This window comes from Crinia signifera, chromosome 1 (genome assembly GCF_055691185.1).
Source record: "Crinia signifera chromosome 1, ASM5569118v1, whole genome shotgun sequence".
Classification (NCBI taxonomy): Eukaryota; Metazoa; Chordata; class Amphibia; order Anura; family Myobatrachidae; genus Crinia; species Crinia signifera.
The window spans coordinates 365,496,292-365,518,516 of NC_139217.1; the positions used below are offsets into that span (position 1 = coordinate 365,496,292).

Sequence of the window (22,225 nt, forward strand, 5' to 3'; positions counted from 1 at the left end):
GGATCAGCATGTAAAATAGTGCACAGGTCATTGGCCCACACAATCATGGCCTTAGAGACCCAGGCTGATGCTATAAGAGGGCATGAAGTGTAGCTCACCCCTTCAAATATTGCCTTGAGGTTACCTTCCAGCTTCTTGTCTATGGGGTCCATTTAAAGGCTGCCCCCCCCCCCCCCCCCTGGACTGGTAGCACAGTGGCTTTGATAACCGTGCCACAGAAGCATCTACCACTGGAACTTTCTCCCAGAGGTCTGCATGCAGGGAAGGTAACAGCTTCCTTACACTGCCGTTTGAAAAAACCTTTTGCAGGAGTTTTATCCCCCACAGACAAATTCAAAGCCTGTTTTACAGCAGTAATCAAATCCTCCACCCCTGAGGCCGAGGAATCCTCAGAATCATCACCCTGATCCCAGGGAATGTCTGAATACTCTCCCTCCTCTTCAGCAATAAGCAATGGCACTGAATAAGACCTTTTAGGGGTCCCCACAGCGTCACCATCAAATTTGTCCAACAAATCATTAAACCTGCTGATCCCCTTAGCAGTATCCTGCATGACCTGTAAGAAGCCAGGATCTGCCTGGGTCAGAGGCAAGGAGCCAGAGGACTGCTGAGATGATGACATAGGTCTCGGGGAAGCTACCAACACATCACTCAGTCTTCCAGCAATTGCACTAAGGCATTCACAGACCTGCCCAGGGCACTGGCCCACGCAGGCTCCGATTGCTCTACCCTCTGGGGTTTACTCCCCATGGGTCTCACAGCAGAGCAAGTAATACACAAGCCGCCCTTGGCCATCTGCTCAGGGACAAATTTCAGTGTACAAACACTGCAAGCGCTCAATGTATTAAGGGCTCCCTCCCCCAAAACCACAGACTGTTGCTCAGACATGATGTAAAAGTAACACAGTCACAGTGCACACTGTACAGGCGTTTATTACAGAGCCAATGTACTAAGTCACATATCTGTCTGATGGCTTCAGATGTGGGAAACGATGCCCAGGAAATCCAAACACTCTGCCAGGATCTGTCAGCCAGCTCAGCTCCGCTGCAAGCTTTCCGAATGGCGCCAAAACAGAGTGAGGGAAGAGAAAAATTCCCTGCTGCAGGGTTTGTGACTTTTGGCGCCAACCACCCCCAGACAGCCGCTCCCATTGCAGGATCTCTAAGTTCCAGTGTCTCCCCCTCAGCTGGGGACCACTTGGAACATGCTTGTAATACACTGCTGTCCTCTCATATAGGAGCTCAGTGTGTAAGCTCCGCAGAAAATGGCCGCTGCCATCACGAAGCGCCTGTCCCCCATGATCCCCACCTAGCGTGAAGCCAGTTTCAGAGCGCTCCGGAGCCCAGGCAGCTTCTTAATAGAAGCTGTAAGCACTGCACAGGGAGACCAGACAGTGTCTCCCCTGTGCACAGCGAGCTGACAGGACGAGCTTCTGTCAGCTCCTGCTGCGCTGTCAGTGTGAGGATTCAGTGAGAATCCTCACACTGTGCCTACCTAGCTAGTGTAAAAGTTAATAAAATAATAAACCCCTAACTAACTCTAATCCTTCGGCTGCTCCGGCAGCCCTTTAGAATAGCACCCACTCCAGTGGGCACCTAACACGAACTGAGGAGTCTGGGATGCAGAAGGGAGGAGCCTACCCTCCAAAAGCTTTAGGATAGGTGCCTGGCTCCTACGGACCCTCCTACATCCCAATGTTGAGCTGTGTCACCAGGACCATTGAAAGAGAAAGGTAAGAGCATAATATATATATATATATATATATATATATATATATATGATGTTCTTCACCTATACCTACAGATGGGGCAGGTCCCATCCTTGCCGCCAGGCCGCCATGGCAGAGGTTCTGGCGCTCCAATATTCTTCTTGCGCCGGCGTCCGCCAAGGGGCATGGGTGCACGCCATGCAATACAATCCGCCACCACTGGGTGGCTAATGCTCGATCAAGCTAGAGTCGGAGTGGTATACTGCAATGTGCCAATGGAAACCCGCCATTCGTCGTACGGAGCGCGCTTACAGTATGAGACGCTCATAGGAAAAGAGACGCTCGTGCCAATGAGTCGCTCGGAGCGCGCAAAAGGGCTGTGTAGTGTCATGATCCTATACAAGCATTTACCTTCACATAGCCGATGCTAAATATTTTGAACTGTTGGTACTGTGCATAATGTGTATGCAGCTGAAGTCAATCGCCTCCTCCCTTTCCAGGGGTGGAGGGGGTCAACTTGACCTGAAATACAGTACAGTACATCACATTACAGCGCTAATTCATTAAAGGACCGTATCAGACGCTGCCGGGACTCGGGTTTCGCCACTGGGGTTGCGGATGCCACAGATTATATCAGCACTCTACAGACCATACACATCACTGTGTTGCGTAGTGTAGTGGGTAGCTGCGCGGGTCTTCATGCTGGAGACCCATGTTCGATTACGGTGTCAATTTTTTTTCTTTTATTCGAATATTTTGTAGAGTGATATTTCTTAAAACTAGACCATGAAATGTAACAGTTTTAACAAAACTAGACAAATAAAACAGTTAATGTTTTACAGGTCTCCTCACAGAATCATACTGTAAGTGAGGTAATTAGCTCCACCTGTGGATCATTTATAATGTGTCAGTCAGTAACGAGTACACCTGTGCCCCAGCTACTGTAGGTGTTCATGTAGTGTTGGTACTGTAGAATAAGAGGACTTGATTTGGCTACAGTACCATTGCACTATTGTCTCTTCCAGGGAGTAATGTGTATGCAGCTGAAGTCAACCGCCTCCTCCCCTCCCCCCAGGGGTGGAGGGGGGTTGAACTGACTTGAAATACATTACAGGACAATACACTACAACATCTCCTGCAGCGCTAATCTACGAAGGGGCGGGCCGTCTCAGACGCTGGTTTTGCCAAGGGGCGGGCCGTCTCAGATGCTGCCGGGACTCGGGTTTCGCCACTGGGGCTGCGGATGCCACAGATTATATCAGCTTTTTATGTGTGTTAAAACTACAATACTGTACTAGCCAAAGGCCAGCACCTTTCAACAAAACCAATGAGACGTACAATACAGTACAGTATAATTTAATGTAATGATTCTGTACGCAATTCAATGTAATTTTAATTATTAGTGTGTACACTATCTATAGAACAGTACAGCTTGGTGGACACAGCACAATAAGGAGAGTTATGGTAGACCTACCTTTGTTAACTCCCTTTCCTTGAAGTCCATGGGAACCACAGGGGACATCGGGGGGTTGTAGGCGGATCCAGGGGGTCCGAGGCACCAATCAGCGAAGCTCTTAAAGGTTTTACCCAGCATGCCCGGGCCCTCTCCCCTACAACCCCGCCTCCAGGCTACTGCCGCCAGTTTTTGGTAACAAGCCGAGAGCAGGAAGCGGAGAAGAGAAGAGGACAGAGAACACATATGCCCAGAGACTCATACATACATAGCATGAATATGGAATGGTCGGAACGGGTCACAGTATCAGAACATCACGTAAAGGTGAACCTCAGTGACAAATTAAAAAGGGTGGGCGCCCTGTGGTTCCCATGGACTTCAAGGAAAGGGAGTTAACAAAGGTAGGTCTACCATAACTCTCCTTTTCCTTGTCAGGGTCCATGGGTCCCACAGGGGACATCGGGGATGTCACAAGCCGTATTCTAAGGGAGGGAATTTGTCTGAGGTGTCAGCAGAACCCGACGACCGAAGGAGGCATCCTGGGAGGCGAACGTGTCAAAGGCGTAGAACTTAATAAAGGTCTGGACGGATGACCACGTTGCAGCCTTGCACAGCTGTTCGGCAGAAGCACCCCTGCTTGCTGCCCATGAAGGACCAACCGCTCTAGTAGAGTGTGCCTTGACAGCAACCGGAATGGGCCTGTTAGACTGAAGATATGCCTGTTGTATAGCCATGCGAATCCAGCGGGCAATGGTTTGTTTACCCGCTGGCCAACCCTTTTTGTGAAAGCCATATAACACAAAGGGCGGTATTCAATGAGCCTGATTCGCCAGATTTTTATGGCGAATTTGTGCTGTTTGGCGAATTTCTGTCAAAAACGGTGAATCACCCTATTCAATGACCACATGGCGAATACATTTGAAGGGTTTTTTCGCCATGATTCACCGAGTAGCAATCGCTATCTTTTTATGGTGAAGTGGAATGTGAACTTTTAAAATAAAGTGTTTTGTTTTTTACATTTGGTGTCAAAAAATCAGGAATTTTATTCTGAGGAGGGGCATGCTATTTTTATTCATGTGCTGTAAGCACATGAATATATATTTAATTTGAAAAATAATATTTTTTTATTTTTTATTTTTTTTTACACAGCAGCCAGCAGGTGGCGCCAGAGCGGAGCCGCTCATTACATATTCATATATTCACTGCACGATCATTACGATCCTGTGTAGTGAATATACGCTCGCCTGCTGGCACCCCCGGGGGGGGCAGCCTGTGCTGCCTGGCACCCGGGGAGCACACCTAACCCCCCACAAAGGTCTGGGCTAGGCAGAGAGATTACCATCTCTCTGCCTGGCACCGTCCTGAGGCTCCCTGCGGCAATCGCCGCAGGAGCTCATATTCGCCAGTCAGGGGCTCGCTGCCCCTGACTCGTTGAATACCGGAGCCCGACGGCTCCGGAACGTGGCGAATGTGCAGCGAATCCAAAAAAGGATTCGCTGCACCTCGCAGGTATTCACATTGAATACCGCCCAAAGAGAGAATCTGATTTCCTGACCGATTTAGTGCGGTCGATATAGATGGTCAAAGCTCTGACCACATCGAGCAACTTTTCATCTGGTGAGAGATCATCTGAAGTGAATGCAGGTACCACGATTTCCTGGTTCACGTGGAATTTTGACACAACCTTGGGCAGGTAGGAAGACTTAGTCCGTAACACTGCCCTGTCACTGTGGAACACCAGGAAGGGTGATTTACACGATAGTGCAGATAGATCCGACACCCTGCGTGCGGAGGCAATGGCCAGAAGGAAGACAGTTTTGGCTGTCAGCCATTTAAGCTCCACTGATGATAGTGGTTCAAACGGTGGTTTAGTTAGAGCTTGTAGCACTAGAGATAAGTCCCACGGAGTAGTGGGAGGGACAAAGGGAGGATGTATGCGTACCACTCCCTGTAAGAATGTGCGTATGTCAGGTAAAAATGCAATCTTTCTCTGAAACCATACTGAAAGGGCTGAGATCTGGACTTTCAGAGAAGCCAGTCTTAGTCCCAAATCCAATCCTTTTTGAAGGAAGGCCAATATCCTGGCTGTTTTGAAAATCTTGGGGTCATATTTATTAGAATTGCACCAAGTGAAAAAGGAATGCCAAGTCCGGTAGTATATTTTTGAAGACGCTGGCTTGCGAGCCTGGATCATCGTCTTAGCCACCTTGTCAGAAAAACCCTTGCTTTTTAATAAGGCAATTTCAAGAGCCATGCCGTCAAAGACAGGCGCTGAGGGTCTGGATGGAGACATGGCCCCTGACTCAACAGATCTTGACGAAGAGGCAATGGCCAGGGAGGCTGGTGTGTCAGTTGTTGCAGGTCCACGTACCAGTGTCTGCGTGGCCAGTCTGGAGCAATGAGAAGGAGGGTTCCTCCTTCTTGCCTAAACTTTCTGATCACCCTGGGGATCATGTTTATCGGAGGGAACACGTATGGGAGGTGAAACTTCCACGGCACGGACAGGGCATCCGTGAAGCAGGCCTGATGGTCCCTGGTCCTTGCCCCGAAGCATGGAACTTTGAAGTTGTGTCTGGACGCCATGAGGTCTACGTCTGGCGTGCCCCAGATTTGCGTCAGACTGACAAACACCTCCGGGTGTAGGGACCACTCCCCCGGGTGGATATCCTGTCGGCTCAGGAAGTCCGCCTCCCAGTTCAGGACTCCTGGGATGAAGACTGCCGACAGGGCTAGGAGATGTTCTTCCGACCAGGTAAGAATCCTGGAGACCTCCCGGAGAGCGGCGACACTTCGTGTTCCTCCCTGTCGGTTTATGTATGCCACCGCCGTGGCGTTGTCCGACCTGATCTGAACAGGTTTTCCCTGTAACAGATCCTGAGACTGAAGTAGGGCATTGTAGGCTGCTCGAATCTCTAGAACATTGATGGACAAGCGAGATTCTGGTGCGGTCCACACGCCTTGCAAGGACCGGGATCCTACTACCGCCCCCCAGCCTCGCAGGCTGGCGTCTGAGGTTAGTACTATCCATTCCTTGAACCAGAATAGTCTCCCCTGGTTTAGGTGGTCCATCTGTTCCCACCAAAGGAGGGAATCTCTGACCTCCTGTGTTAGGGAGAGAAACGTCGACTTGACGTGTTGTGGTAAGCCATCCCATTTTGCCAGGACAAGACCCTGGAGTGGACGGGAGTGGAACTGGGCCCACACGACCATGTCGAATGTGGACACCATCCGACCCAATATTTTCATGGCCCAGTGAACCGAGACTCTTGGTCTCTGAGCAAAGGTTTGAATTCGCTGTATTAGATCCCTGGCCTTGTCGTTTGGGAGAAACAGTCGCAGGGCTCTGGTATCCAGTAGAGCTCCCAGATGCAACATTCTCTGGGAGGGGATCATGGAAGATTTTTCCCAGTTGAGGAGCCACCCATGAGCCTGTAACATGGAGATCGTTGTCTGCAGGTGAGATGTAAGGACCTCTGGTGACTTGGCTACAATCAACAGGTCGTCCAAGTAGGGGAAGACCCTGATTCCCTGCTTGTGTAGAAGTTCTGCCATTATTGCCATGATTTTTGTAAAAATCCTTGGCGCCGTTGCTAGGCCGAATGGGAGGGCCTGAAACTGGTAGTGACTCTTGAGAATCGCAAAACTCAGATACTTCTGGTGGGCAGGTAGGATGGGGATGTGGAGGTATGCGTCTCTGATATCTAGAGAGACCATGTAATCCCCCTCCTCTAGGGCCAGGATGATAGTCCTCAAGGTCTCCATCCTGAACTTTGTGACTTTTACCACCTTGTTCAGAGCTTTGAGGTTTAGAATGGGGCGGAACGTACCATTTGGTTTTGGCACCAGAAACAAGGTTGAGTAGAATCCGAGGCCTCTCTGGTGCCCAGGCACGGGAACAATGACCCGTGACCGAAGCAAGGTCTGTAGGATGAAACGCAATTGTTCTGCTTTGCATGGGTCTTTTGGGAGACCTGTGCAGAAGAACCTTCTTGGGGGGGGCTTTGAGAAGGATATGGCGTACCCCTGCGACACTACCTCCCTCACCCAGGCATCCTTTGTGGTGGATAGCCACTGGTGAGCGAAGTACAGGAGTCTGCCTCCCACTTGGGGGTCCGCCTGTGGGAGGCTGGCCCCGTCATGCGGAAGGCTTGTCGGCCTTGGGAGGAGCCTGTCTGGCGGCCCAAGGTTGCTTGGGTTTGGGTTTGCCAGTCTTATGAGCGGGCGAGGGTCTGGTGTAGGACTGACCTCTGGCCTTGCCTTGGGGGCGAAAGGGCCGAAAGGACTGGGTCCTAGGCCTTTGAGGTAGAGCCGAAGGGAGGCAGGCTGTCTTAGCCGACGCCAAGGAAGCCACAATTTTATTTAACTCCTCCCCGAATAAGTTTTCCCCTTTAAAGGGCAAGAGTTCCAGAGTCCTTTTTGACTCTAGGTCCGCCTTCCATGACCTAAGCCAGATAATCCGGCGTGCCAGAACTGAGCTGGCGGAGGCTCTGGCAGCTAGAGTACCGGCGTCCGACATAGCATCCATAATGTATGATGCTGCTTGTTTGATGTGTTGCATACACAACCTTGCATCATCAGATGCGACTGGGGCCAATTCATCCTCTATAACTTGTAACCAAGGTGAAATGGCCTTTGCCGCCCAAGTAGCTGCAATGGTAGGCCTCTGAACTGCCCCTGTGTAAGAAAATGCTGCCTTGAGAGCATTTTCAAGGCGCCTGTCTGTCTGGTCCTTCAGAGCTGACCCTGAGGCTACAGGAAGCACTGAAGGTTTAACCAGCCTAGACACGTGCGCGTCCACCGTGGGAGGAATTTCCCATGGGGTGCAATCTTCTGGAGGGAGAGGGTATCTAGCCAACATCTTTTTAGGTATATTGGCTCTCTTCCCTAAAGCCTCCCATTGATCTCTCCTGATTTCTGATAAATGATCAGAATGAGGGAACTGGGCCTTAATTACCTTCTGCTTTTTAAAGACGTTCCTGGTCTTAGCAGTGGGTTCAGGTTCATCTGCATCTGACAGAAGAACCTCCCGGATAGCATAAATAAGGCCTGCTATGTCAGAGGTCTCAGCCTGAGAAGCGGGAGGATCAGTAGGCATAGGGTCATCCTGATCGTCATCTGGTATGATGTCGCCATCATCTGCATTATCGGGGTCATCCCCGCCATCGTCTGTGTCATCAGAGCCATCCCTGGTTACCGGTAGCAACGGATTTATCAAGGATCTACTGGGTTGTGCAGCATGTGGCAGTAGCTTCTGCATAGCTGCCGTAGTCTGCTGCAAGGTCTGCACCGTGGTCGACAGAGCATCCACCCATGGTGGAGGGGGCTGTACTACAGGGGGTGCTACAGCATTAGGGAGACGATCCACCAGGGCGCCCAACAGCTGTTGAAAGGCTGCCCATGGTGGTTGAGGGGCCCCCGAGGGCTGGGGTTGGGCAGGAGGGGTAAAGCAATTGACACATAGCCCATCCTGGATGACATCCATGTCAGACAGACCTGCAGCGCAGCTCTTGCAAGACAAGAGCAAGGGAGATTCTGTCTGGTTGCGCCCCCGTTTGGACATTGTGTGAACACTCCCAATAGGGGGGATACAGTGCACAGTAGGTAACTCAGTACAAGAGGACCTAGAGTGATCCACTGACAGTATGTGACCTCTGAGGTAAAAACCTCACTTAGAAGTAAAGTGGATAGTTTAAGAAAAAAAACTGACAGAGAAAAAAGTACTAGCACAAAGTCACATACACACTATATTAGGCAATATAGATAAGCTAACACACCCTATGTCAACCACAGTACTCTATAGAGCAAAGGGGGAATGAGGGTGGCTGTGAAAAGTACTACTTAGCCTGTAGCCGGTTTCACAGGGGAGAGAGATGTGCCCGACCTCTGGAGACCTGCGTGCTGCTGTAATGGCGCCGGTCCAAGAGAGGGGGGGCGGGCACAAACGGGTTCAGCTAATGGACGGCAGATCTCGCGGAGATTGGCGCCAAAGCTGGGGGAGGGACTGCAGGCCAAGCGCCACCTCCCCTTGCTGGACTTCCCCCACCGGGGCATAAGAGCCAATAGAAAATGGGTCCCCCCAGGCCCAGCCTGCCGCTCTGTCCCCGGTGGTCTAGTGGGGTCCCTAGTCGAAGCGAGTGCCCACGCCAGCTACCGCGGGCGTCTCCCAGCGCGCCGCGGCAGGACAGCGATTTGTGCTTCCATAGGAAGCCTTACCTGCTCCTGGACCGGCCACGCGGTCAGGGGAGAGACGTCCGACGGTGCTAGGCGCTGACGTCACCCCCGCCGTCTGCCTCAAGATGTTCTGAGGAGGTCGGCGCCGGGAGGAGTGATGGAGACGCTCACTCCGCCGTCAATCACTGACAGCGGGGCGCGTCTTCTGCCGCGAAGCGGCAGATTTAAAAATAAAAAGCTTCGTTTGGAATCACCTGAAAGAGGTGATTCCTGCTGAATTAAAGGTGCGTCTGCTTCCTGCAGGCACCAACTAAAAACTGGCGGCAGTAGCCTGGAGGCGGGGTTGTAGGGGAGAGGGCCCGGGCATGCTGGGTAAAACCTTTAAGAGCTTCGCTGATTGGTGCCTCGGACCCCCTGGATCCGCCTACAACCCCCCGATGTCCCCTGTGGGACCCATGGACCCTGACAAGGAAATTAGTAAAGTACTTTACTGTAGTACACTGCCGTAATAACAACTCAGACGCAAAAGCGTCTCATTACTGGAACGTCTGTGCAACTGGGTCGCAAGAGCGTCCGTCAGAGACGCTCCTTCGTGTCAAACAAATGCAGCGCCTCTCCGCCCGTGTCAGCATGATCCTCTCTTTCAAAGAGATGGGATCATGCTCGTGCCGGCGGTGTGAGAAAGGCGCTGACTAGGCTTGCCAGGGACAATAAATTATTTACTGTAGTTCCTGCGCTTCATGCACGCGCTGCAGCACAAATTTTACGCATGTGCAAAGAGGTTTTCAAAAGTGACATCTGGTGGATCATCACTGGTATTGCACTCATCCGGAGACGCCACGGCGAATCGCCAAGCATTTAAAATGTATTGCGATGGCGGGCTCCGTGGCCAGCCATGGCCAGCTGGCGGAACTCTCGCCATAGGTAGCCAAGATGGGACCTGCCCCTTCTGTAAGATCGTGGAACCCAAGTCTGAGTGTCAGGCAGGGCTGATTCCGGGAGACCTCTGCTAATTATCTCCAACTAAACACACCGTCGTATATGGGTAGACCATTGAAATTTTATACAATTTTAAATAGATTTATTTGTTTTATTCCTACCAATAAGGTACAGTATACTGTGCCGTTTTTTTCCCTGTTTTTATGTTTAAATACATCTCTTCTATGTGAAACTCAAGGCGTCTGAGGTTTTTTGCTACACTTACCCCAAAGAACACGACAGCCTTCACCCAAGTGTCTGAAGTTGTCAGACACTAGCAAAATGCAGAAAACGGCCTCCCAATCTGGTAGTTGCAAGTTGGAGGCCCATCACATCAGGCGGTATGCCTGTCTGCTGGATTGGTAGCTGAGTGTTGGACAGACAAAGCCTGTTTATCCCTGGACTTGAGCTCTTAAGAGGAAGAGACTTTGAACCTGTCTTACCCAGCAGCCAAAAGGAGTGTAAAGCAGAAGCTTGCAGCCCAGGGGCTCCAAAAATATACAGGCAGGTTTATTGGCTCCCAACAAAATTAATTGTGTGTCAATGTGGTAGGGAACATAGATTGTAAGCTCTGCCGGGACATAAATAACTGGTAATAATAATGAGTGTACAAAGGCTGTCTTAGAAGCCTCCACTGTAGCCATAATCTTGTTCAAGTACTTTTACTACACATATACAACTAGTGTTTGAAATTGAGGGCCAGATTCAGAAATGGGTGCAGAAGACACAGCAGATGCGGCTTTAGAAACAAAAATAAGCAAATCCTGTAGATGCCTTCTGTGATTCACTGCTGTGTCCAAAATAAGCATGATGGCATAAACAACAGAAGCTCATGTAACCATAAATTTATAAAAAAAAAAAAAAATTCTAAATCGATCACTCTTTTTAGAATCGTCAAAAAACTGACCAATGATGGTCTCATGACAAAATAGCCAAACTAATGTTTAAAAAAAATTATTATTCTATGTACTGAACCTTTCTCATATTCAGGAATGCTAAAAAATCGTACATTATAGAAGTGAAGCTAAAAGGTCAAAAGGTTTATGTTTTAAAGTAGCTATTCACATCTCCACCAAAGCCAGCTCATTGTCATATAAGCTGTAGAATTCTCAAGCATAGTAATGCGGGTTTCTCCAGCTCACAGGTATTTGGAAGTCCTGACATAGCAAGGAACAAATCAAACTAGCAAGCTAACCTATATATATATATATATATCTCCCCATGGTGCTGGCTCTTGCTTTTTCATTTACTTTAGAGGTCTTAGGTTAACACATTCGTTGTAACATTAGTCTCTGCACGTATTGGTACACTTGGGCAATCCTGGATTACAGACACACGTCACAGGGACTCCCCTATGACGCACATCTCACACCCCCCTAGCAGCGTCATCTGACAGGCGCTGGATGCTCCGTAGTGTGGTGCTGATTGACAGCTCCCCTTTGCTTTGAGCTGGGCGGGTTTGGCGCCCTATTTTCATGCTATATATACCTGTCTGTTAATGCAGTGATGTACCCCTGATGAAAACTGGAAAGGTTTCCGGTTGAAACGGCTGTTGGGTCAGCCTGCTTGTACACTATGCTGTAACTGCTAATACAAACTACTTTTTTTTCCATCAAACTGTGAGTGCTGGTCCATTCCTTTCCTTCTTGGAGGCTTGGGTAAGTCCTGTTTTGAAATAACCTTAAGGACCCTGCACCCCTGGTATTATACTCTCTTGAGTGCCATCCTGCATATGTCTATGAATTCTTTACCCTAAGAGGCTGGGCACCGGATTACTCAGTGGACTGTAATCAGATTGATATTGTTAATATCACTCTGTACATACAGACCATACAATTTATTGGTTCACAAACGCTTTTTTTCTTCACTTGTTCTGATTACTCTTTATCTTTTTCATATCATTGAGACAACATTTTTACTACGTGTGTATTCGACCTACTCAGTACTTATGTCCACTGCAACTGGTTTGGATTTGGCATCCACACTACTGTTCACTGATGCAGACAAACAGCGCATTCTGTTTGCTGACACCGATACCCTTGCCTTTAACAAAGATAGCCCAGAGGAGGCATATCAAGACCTGCTGAAACTAAGTAAACGCGAAATTGAATTAGAATTGCACGGGCTCACACTCTCCCAGTACTACAAAGAGCAGCTTATCCCTAGAGGCTTCAGGTTGCACAATCAACCCACTCTAGGTAGGCACAATAATGACTTTTGTATTAAGTGGTGCAATATCCTAAACCGCTGCTCCCAAGATCTGATGCTCCTGGTCATTGAGCAGACCGGCTCTGACCTTGCGGCAATTAAAGGAGAAATTGGTGATCTGCACCAAACTGAACCCTACAAAGCGCTGCATGATCCTGAATGTGACCTACTAAAAAAGCTAGAAGTGGAATTAACAAAATACAGAGAAAACCTGCTAAAATTCAAAAAAACAAAATATAAACAAGTCAAACTTGATTATAAGGAGAATCGGGTCTACACCTGGTATTCCAGGATTGAGAGTCGACGACCGCGTCAACAGTACAGAAGAGGTACTTCAAGACGCCCCAACACGCAGTTTACTGATATTGAAACGCATACGTCTGCCAGTGACTCAGACGCCCCGTCCACATCAGGACAAGAGACGCAATATCTTAACAGATCTGACCGCACCAGACGCCCTCCAAAAAACCTGCTATACCCACCCGGAGGGGTGGGAGAAAAAGAAAAAAGGAGGGGCAAAAACTAACAGGATCTGTAATCTACAATCTATCCAAACATCCACTCTCCCCAGCTGAAATAACCTTGCTTAACAAAGGACTGCAATTTAGAGAGGGAAGCCATCAAGACTCTCCAGCAAGACAAAGACCTTATTATAAGGGCAGCCGACAAGGGGGGAGGCATTGTGTTACTGGACTATGCGTACTATACGAAAGAAGCACTTAACCAACTATCTGACTCTGCCTGCTATTTACCCCTGGATCGTGACCCCACGTGGGGATTCAAGAGAGAAATCGACAGTATCATCCAGCTTGGCATAACAAATCTCTACATCAGCAAGGAAACTGCTGATTTTCTTACCCAAGCACACCCGATAATTCCCATTCTCTATACGCTCCCCAAGGTGCATAAATCCTTGGTGGAACCCCCTGGCCGGCCGATCATCTCAGCCAGGGGGTCTCTGTGCCAACCACTCTCACAGTTAGTGGATTTTTTTCTGCAGCCTGTGGTACAGAACACAGAAAGCTTCATCCAGGACACGTCCGATTTTTTGCGCAAATTGAATGATGTTAGAGACCTACCGTCTAACACCCTGCTGGTAACATTGGATGTTTCTAGTCTCTATACGAGTATCCCGCATGAACTAGGGATACAAGCCAGCAAAGACATGATTACCAACAGCAGACACTACAGTGGACCGCCAGTGGAATACATTGCCCTTCTGATGGGAATCATCTTAAACAAAAATTATTTTCTATTTCAGAATCGATTTTACCTGCAGCGCCAGGGGACGGCGATGGGGTCCAATATGGCCCCATCCTACGCCAACCTCTTTATGGCTACCTTTGAGGAAAAACACATCATTGGCAATCAACATTTCAACAAATTCATTAAAATGTACGTAAGGTACATAGACGACCTATTCTTCCTATGGACAGGGGGCGAATCAGAACTACTTACGTTCATTAACTATCTCAATGCTCTACCAGGCACGATACGCTTTACGAACAGTTTCAGTCACCAATCCATCAGCTATTTGGACGTCATGATTACCCTAAAAATGGTACTTTAACCACAAAAATCTTCACGAAAACGACTGACAAGAATTCCTTACTACATGCAGACAGCTTTCATCCACATGCGTTAAAAAAAGGCCTACCATACTCACAACTACTGAGAGTCTGTAGGGTTAATTCAGACCCAGATGCTCTCCCAGAAGCTCTGAGACAAATGTGTGATCGCTTTCTAGAAAGGGGATACACCAAGCATGATGTGGAGGAAGCCATGTCCAGGGTGTCCCTGCTCAAGAGGGAGGAACTACTTAAGGTTAAACCTGTCAGCTCGGATAAAACAGACAGATTAAATTTTTGCAGCACATTCACAGTGGCTTCAAAGTTTGTAAAGAAAACCATCCTTGAACACTGGCATCTTCTGGCAAGTGACCCTGTACTACAGCCGACTTTACATACTCCTCCGCGCTTTGCATACAGAAGGGGCCCAAACCTCAAAGATATGCTAGTTGTTACGGATCCATCTGGCAATATAGCTAAACCAACAAGCTGGCTTTCCCGCAAAAATGGGGTATACAGATGCTCAGGATGCATTAACTGCCCATTTCTCATGACAGGGGACACGTTCATTAACCCAGTCAATGGGGAGAAATTTACTATTAGACACAAATTGGACTGCAACAGCAGATACCTAATCTACGCCCTCCTATTCCCTTGCCAAATGGTTTACGTGGGCAAAACAATCAGGACTGCCAAGGAACGAATTGGTCAACATAGGTCGTCTATTAAGAAAAGCCTATTACCTACAACAGAAACTGTGGATCTCAAAAACTTACCTGTTGCTCGACATTTCTTAGAGAAAAGACACACCGTCGGACAGCTAAAATGCTTCCTCATCGACCACATACCCCCCCTACGAAGAGGGGGTGATCGTGAAAAGATACTGCTCCAGAGAGAGCTGAGATGGATCTATCGCTTAAAGTCTTTGGCCCCTTCTGGTCTAAACGAGGACTTTAAAATGGGATGCTTTATTTAAGCCACAGATGATACCTGAGTGTATCACTTAATCCCACATAGTCATTTCCTTTCGTTTTCATTATCTTCTGTTATTCTTATTTTTAATTTAATTTTTTTTTCTTATGCACATATATACGCCCAACCCCTTTTGTAAGCCACAGGATGGGCTCAATACACTGCTCTCCATCCAACAGACACATATGGGCACAGAACTACTAGTCACAATGTCAGTGGTTGCCATGGGTGATTCACTTGGCTCGATGTTGCAAACTACTGTCATTTGTTTTTAATAGCATTCACACGCAATTCCGGCTATGACATTTCCGCTTTAACCAAGCTAAGTGTTTTAACCATCATTTACATGGATCACTCTTAAACTGAGTTACCTTTAATTATGTCGACACGGAGCTGCATCGACTTGCCAACCACTAGAATATGTATAACTATGTCCGCTGCCATCATCTGAATATGACATTGTCTGATTTCAGGATACTAGACATTAACTCTGGCCTCTGTGCCCGATCGACATAGAAAAATGCCGCCCTATGCTATCCATCTCTACATTGGAAAGAGACTGACCCTAGTGTCATGCTTTGGTACCTGCGGCCGCCGTGCTGCTTGTGTATCACGTATTATCAGTGACGATTGCCGCTATTATGTTGATGTTCTGGAGATGGATTCTATATGCTGACGCATAGTTGTGTCGACTTGCCATACGTTAGATTGGGTATGACTATTTCTACTGTCATTATACATTGCGGCCGCCGTGTTGCTTGTCTATCACAGATCACTGTCTGTGAGATACATGATGTGGATGCTCTGGGATTCTATATGCTGACATACAGTTGTGTCGACTTGCCAACCGTCAGATTCTGTATGAATACTTCTGCTGCCATTAAGCTTTGCGGCCGCCGTGCTGCTTGTCTATCACAGATTACAGTCTGTGAGTACCACTGTGCCATCACATTATGTGCATATTCTGGCTTAGATCACGGGCTGTTACTTATACTTCCGTGCACGTCTTCAGGTTGTTCACATGGGCTGACATGCACTGTTTCACAGTTGCGCTTTTATACTTTTGCCGCTCACTTACTTTATCTTACATATTTCTCCCTCGTATTCCCTCACCCTCTATTCCATCTCCCCATGGTGCTGGCTCTTGCTTTTTCATTTACTTTAGAGGTCTTAGGTTAACACATTCGTTGTAACATTAGTCTCTGCACGTATTGGTACACTTGGGCAATCCTGGATTACAGACACACGTCACAGGGACTCCCCTATGACGCGCATCTCACACCCCCCTAGCAGCGTCATCTGACAGGCGCTGGATGCTCCGTAGTGTGGTGCTGATTGACAGCTCCCCTTTGCTTTGAGCTGGGCGGGTTTGGCGCCCTATTTTCATGCTATATATACCTGTCTGTTAATGCAGTGATGTACCCCTGATGAAAACTGGAAAGGTTTCCGGTTGAAACGGCTGTTGGTTCAGCCTGCTTGTACACTATGCTGTAACTGCTAATACAAACTACTTTTTTTTTCCATCAAACTGTGAGTGCTGGTCCATTCCTTTCCTTCTTGGAGGCTTGGGTAAGTCCTGTTTTATATATATATATATATATAGGAAGCAGAACACCGGCACTCACTCCTTTCAAAAATAATTTCAAGGACACTCACTGTACTGCCTGACGACGGGCTGAATAAAAAAGCCTGAAACGTTGCAAAATGCACCTCTGAGTGTCCTTGAAATTATTTTTGAAAGGAGTGAGTGCCGGTGTTCTGCTTCCTATTACAATACCCCCTCCGGGCACCTTCACACTACTACAGAGAGTAAGTGCCGACTACTCGCTACATATATATATATATATATATATATGTGGCTAACTACTCTTCCCTTCTATGAGGTGAAGTAACACCACTGACTACTAGAGGCAACTCGACGGACCAAATTACTCACAAATTACTCCTCTGTGTGATAAATGATGTAATAACAGAAAGCGAAAGCAATATTTTTAGGGACACTGATCGGTTTTTAAACTTGCTGGATATGGAAAGAGGGAGCTGTAAAGAAAGATAGTGGAGGTAGAAGAAGATAGGGACTGGGGTGGAGAGTTTGTGAGCAAAAATCTGTCGCAGCTCAAAGTGAAAGTAAAAACTGTCACAGCTTAAAGTCAAAGTACATTGCATACAACCCTCATGAGGGTCTTTTTGAAAACTAGCAAGGGTTGTTAGCTATCCAAGGATTATGCACTGTGGTTTCATGGACCACCCAAAAATGTACAGATTGTTGATGTCAAGCAGTATTGTTCTGAACCCGTTTTAAATTCTTGTGCCATATTTTGACAAACTCAGGTATCTGTCAGTTATTTCTGGGTACAGGTTAAGGTACTTGTTTCCTATCTGGGCGCCCAGGTTTTCTACGTACGGCACCGTAATGAAATCTGATCGCATCGCATCGTACACATACACGATATTGAACGATGCGATGCGATTTGATTTCCCATAGGAAACAATGTGAAATGGCTCAATTTAGCCAAATTATCATAGGAACAATAGTAAATGGTCCAAAAACACCCCTGAACATTGAAATGTCCCCCCAAAAGTAGTTGACGCCACCCCGCCATCAACGTGAACCCGAAGCGTGGCGAGCGCAGCGAGCCCGCGAGGGGCGGCGGTACGCGTCCTCCGACCTTTTCATGCCCTACTATCCACTAGGGCGTGGAGTGAGAATAGAATAGTGTGGCGAGTGCAGCGAGCCACCGAGCCCGAAGCGTGGCGAGCGCAGCGAGCCCCGCGAGGGGACGCGGATACCTTCACAGTTATACGCGTCCCCTCGCGGGCTTCCCAGGTTGTCCATGGCGACGCGGACACCTGGGAAGCCCGCGAAGGGACGCGTTTACCTGTGAAGGTATCCGCGTCCCCTCGCGGGGCTCGCTGCGCTCGCCACGCTTCGGTCTCGGTGGCTCGCTGCGCTCGCCACACTATTCTATTCTCACTCCACGCCCTAGTGGATAGTAGGGCATGAAAAGGTCGGAGGACGCGTACCGCCGCCCCTCGCTGCGCTCGCCACGCTTCGGGTTCACGTTGATGGCGGGGTGGCGTCAACTACTTTTGGGGGGACATTCCACTGCTCTGTGGGTTTTTTTGAGGTTTCTGGCCCATTTACCATTCTTCCCTATGCTGATTTGGGTAAATTGATCCATTTAACATTGTTTCCTATGGGAAATCGAATCGGATCGTTCAATATCGTGTATGTGTACGATGAGATGCGATCAGATTTCTCTACGGAGAATAGCATGGTGCGCAATTAACTTAGCAGGCGCCCAGATAGGAAACAAGTACCCAGGTTAATCACTCACATAAGGGAGAAAGGGGTGAATAAAGCATTAGGTGGTTTGTTAGTGCATAAAAATTGTAACCATTACTATACATTGATGCCAGCGAGACGTAAGAAGCTTTGGAGGACATAAAAGGTAAAACACCCCCTAATATCGGGAAGTCGCGGGTGAACAATCCTGTTAGGATTCACTGATAGTAGCTGCAGTCAGTCCACTATGATACTTTCACGATGTCTTCCTGGCATAAGATGAAACTATAGGGAGGGACAAAGAAGCCGGACCCCTTACATCAATACTGGATCTGCTTTCTTTCCATTATATAAATATTTGTGTATTCATACATACCATTTGTGTTTCAGATTGAACCTTTTGCTGTAGCACTTTTACATACGCGTCAGTGCTGTCATCTACTTCAACCCTAAAAAAAAAAAAAAAAAAAGAATATATAGAATGTAAGCCAATTATTACTTATATATAATATAGTATTTGTTATAAATGTTTATTAACCCCTTGAGTGCCAACATCTCTGTGAGAGATGTTAAAAATATATGCTCAAAATGCCAGGGTCGATCAAATTTGTTATATAAGTTAAAATGTTGTGTAAAAAATAGATTATATTTCCTATATAAGGTAAACATTACGGGGGAAATTTACTAAAGGAAATTTGTAAAAAAAAATAGGTGTATTTGTATCCAGAAATACACTTATTTTTGACATTTACTATCCTAAAAATACGGTAATTCATATTCGTATTGATAGCACATCAATACGAATTGCTGTATTTTCGGGATAGTAAGGGGGAAATTTACCAAAATGGATTCGTAGAAAAAAGGTGTATTCGTAGGGAGAAATACACCTTTTTTTTACGAATTTGTATTTTCGGGATTTACAATCCCAAAAATACAACAATTCGTAGTCCTAAAGATGGAACATTCGTATTTGTAGTTACAAATACGAATGCCCTACACCATCGATAGGATACGACAGAAATCACCATTCAAAAGAATGGTGGTTTCTGATTTACTAAGCAGCCGTACTGACAATACGGCTGCTTAGTGGTGTGAAACACCCACGCAAATACGACAGGAAAATAGAACACCATTTTCCTGTTCTATTTGCGTTTTAGCCTGCACGGATCAGTCAGATCCGTGCAGGCTTTAGTGTAAAAAAATAGAAAAATAAATAAATTAAAAAAAAAAACGGCGTGGGGTCCCAGGCTGAAGGAGCCGGGGCCGGTAATTAAAAATCAGGGAACCCGACAAATAGGGGTTCCCCGATTTTTAACAACCAGCCCCAGGCTCCAGGTCCGGGGCTGGTTCCCAAAATACGGGGGACAAAATGAGTAGGGGTCCCCCGTATTTTAAGAACCAGCCCCAGGCACAACCAGCCGGCAGGGTAATGTCACAGCCGGGGGACACTTATAATATAAGGTCCCGCGGCCAAAACATTCTCCCTACCGACCAGTCAGCCTGGCCAGGGGCCCTGGGGGAGTGGGGACCCCCCCAATAAAGGGGTCCCCCCCCTCCAGGACTTACCTGACCAGGCTGAAGCCTGGTGCTGTCCCCGATGCCCCTGGGCGGTGGGCATCGGGCTGATTATGTTGTAAAAAATAGATAAACCATTGTTTTTTACTGTGGCACTACAAGTGCCAGCAAGCCTCCCCAGCAAGCTGGGACTTGGAGAACCACAAGTCCCAGCCTGCTGGGCATTAAAGGGCCCGCTGGCACTTGTAGTTCTACAGTTAAAAAAATAGTGCACAAAACACACTGATACACTTTTAAAATAAAACTTTATTACACACAAAGCCCACACATACTAATACTTACCTATCTTCTTTCCGTAGGTAGCCCTGATGTCCTGTGTCGGCGTCTTCTGGTCCTGTGTCGTCTTCTTCCTCCATGTCGACCGTCGCTGTCGCCGTCCGGATCCGACGAAATCCATTTGGGAAGCTGTGGAAGGAAACCATACTCACCTGTCCCAGCGCGACGTAGTCCAGGTAAGGGTCTTTGCAAAAAAATAAACCGAACACCCCGAAACCAAACCGGACTGACGGAGACGCACGGTGTTTACATCGTGCGGCTCCGCCTCCCGAATGCCGCTATTGGCCGCCTTGCGGCCTAGCGGCCAATCAGGAGCCGCTAGGCCGCAAGGCAGCCAATAGCGGCATTCGGGAGGCGGAGCCGCACGATGTAAACAAACACACGTGCGTCTCCGTCAGTCCGGTTTGGTTTCGGGGTGTTCGGTTTATTTTTTTGCAAAGACCCTTACCTGGACTACGTCGCGCTGGGACAGGTGAGTATGGTTTCCTTCCACAGCTTCCCAAATGGATTTCGTCGGATCCGGACGGCGACAGCGACGGTCGACATGGAGGAAGAAGACGACACAGGACCAGAAGACGCCGACACAGGACATCAGGGCTACCTACAGAAAGAAGATAGGTAAGTATTAGTATGTGTGGGCTTTGTGTGTAATAAAGTTTTATTTTAAAAGTGTATCAGTGTGTTTTGTGCACTATTTTTTTAACTGTAGAACTACAAGTGCCAGCGGGCCCTTTAATGCCCAGCAGGCTGGGACTTGTGGTTCTCCAAGTCCCAGCTTGCTGGGGAGGCTTGCTGGCACTTGTAGTGCCACAGTAAAAAACAATGGTTTATCTATTTTTTACAACATAATCAGCCCGATGCCCACCGCCCAGGGGCATCGGGGACAGCACCAGGCTTCAGCCTGGTCAGGTAAGTCCTGGAGGGGGGGGACCCCTTTATTGGGGGGGTCCCCACTCCCCCAGGGCCCCTGGCCAGGCTGACTGGTCGGTAGGGAGAATGTTTTGGCCGCGGGACCTTATATTATAAGTGTCCCCCGGCTGTGACATTACCCTGCCGGCTGGTTGTGCCTGGGGCTGGTTCTTAAAATACGGGGGACCCCTACTCATTTTGTCCCCCGTATTTTGGGAACCAGCCCCGGACCTGGAGCCTGGGGCTGGTTGTTAAAAATCGGGGAACCCCTATTTGTCGGGTTCCGTGATTTTTAATTACCGGCCCCGGCTCCTTCAGCCTGGTGCTGGTTATGGCTGTGGGGGGGACCCCACGCCGGTTTTTTTTTTTTTTTATTTATTTTTCTATTTTTTTTACACACCGCAGCCTGCACGGATCTGACTTGATCCGTGCAGACTGCTAGAAATAATTCGTATTAGCAGCCGTATATACGGCCGCTAATACGAATCATTACACCATCGGAGGGTTACAAAGCAGTCGTATCTGACTGCTTTGTAAATCCCCCTCCGGAACACGACTTTGCATACGACTTAAACAGTCGTATGCAGTCGTAGGGAAACAACCAATACGAAAAACTAGGTTTTTCATATTGGTAAATTTCCCCCTAAATGTCAAAAATGAGAGTATTTGTGGATACAAATACACCTATTTTTTTTACAAATTTCCTTTAGTAAATTTCCCCCTTACTATCCCGAAAATATGGCAATTCATAGTCGTATTGATGTGCTATCAATACGAATTGCCGTATTTTCGGGATAGTAAATGTCAAAAATAAGTGTATTTCTGAATACAAATACACCTATTTTTTACAAATTTCCTTTAGTAAATTTCCCCCTTTATGCTACCACCTACTATTGAAGGGAGATTGACAGACACTTTAGTATTAGAGATTAAGCCAACTGAAGCTTGTTTCCTCTATAGCATCCTCAACAAAGGGTGAGTCCCTTGCAGAACCCCAAACTAATCAGACCTGGAGAAAGAAGTGAGAAGTCGGTGGGCTCCATCTCCTCCTTGAGTGAACATCAGCAACTCAAAATAGTAAAAAATAAATTGAAAATCCTTTTTCCTGAAGCCCTCGTGGA

At 47.7% G+C, this 22,225-nt stretch overlaps 1 protein-coding gene across 1 annotated transcript in view; it reads right to left on the reverse strand.

Annotated features, from left to right (window-relative positions):
* Positions 1-22,225, reverse strand: part of PIWIL1 (piwi like RNA-mediated gene silencing 1) — a 227,032-nt gene that overhangs the window by 74,031 nt on the left and 130,776 nt on the right. Inside the window, exon 14 of the mRNA XM_083150480.1 lies at positions 18,721-18,793. Coding sequence (XP_083006606.1) covers positions 18,721-18,793 — 73 coding nt within the window. The remainder of the gene's footprint in view (positions 1-18,720; positions 18,794-22,225) is intronic.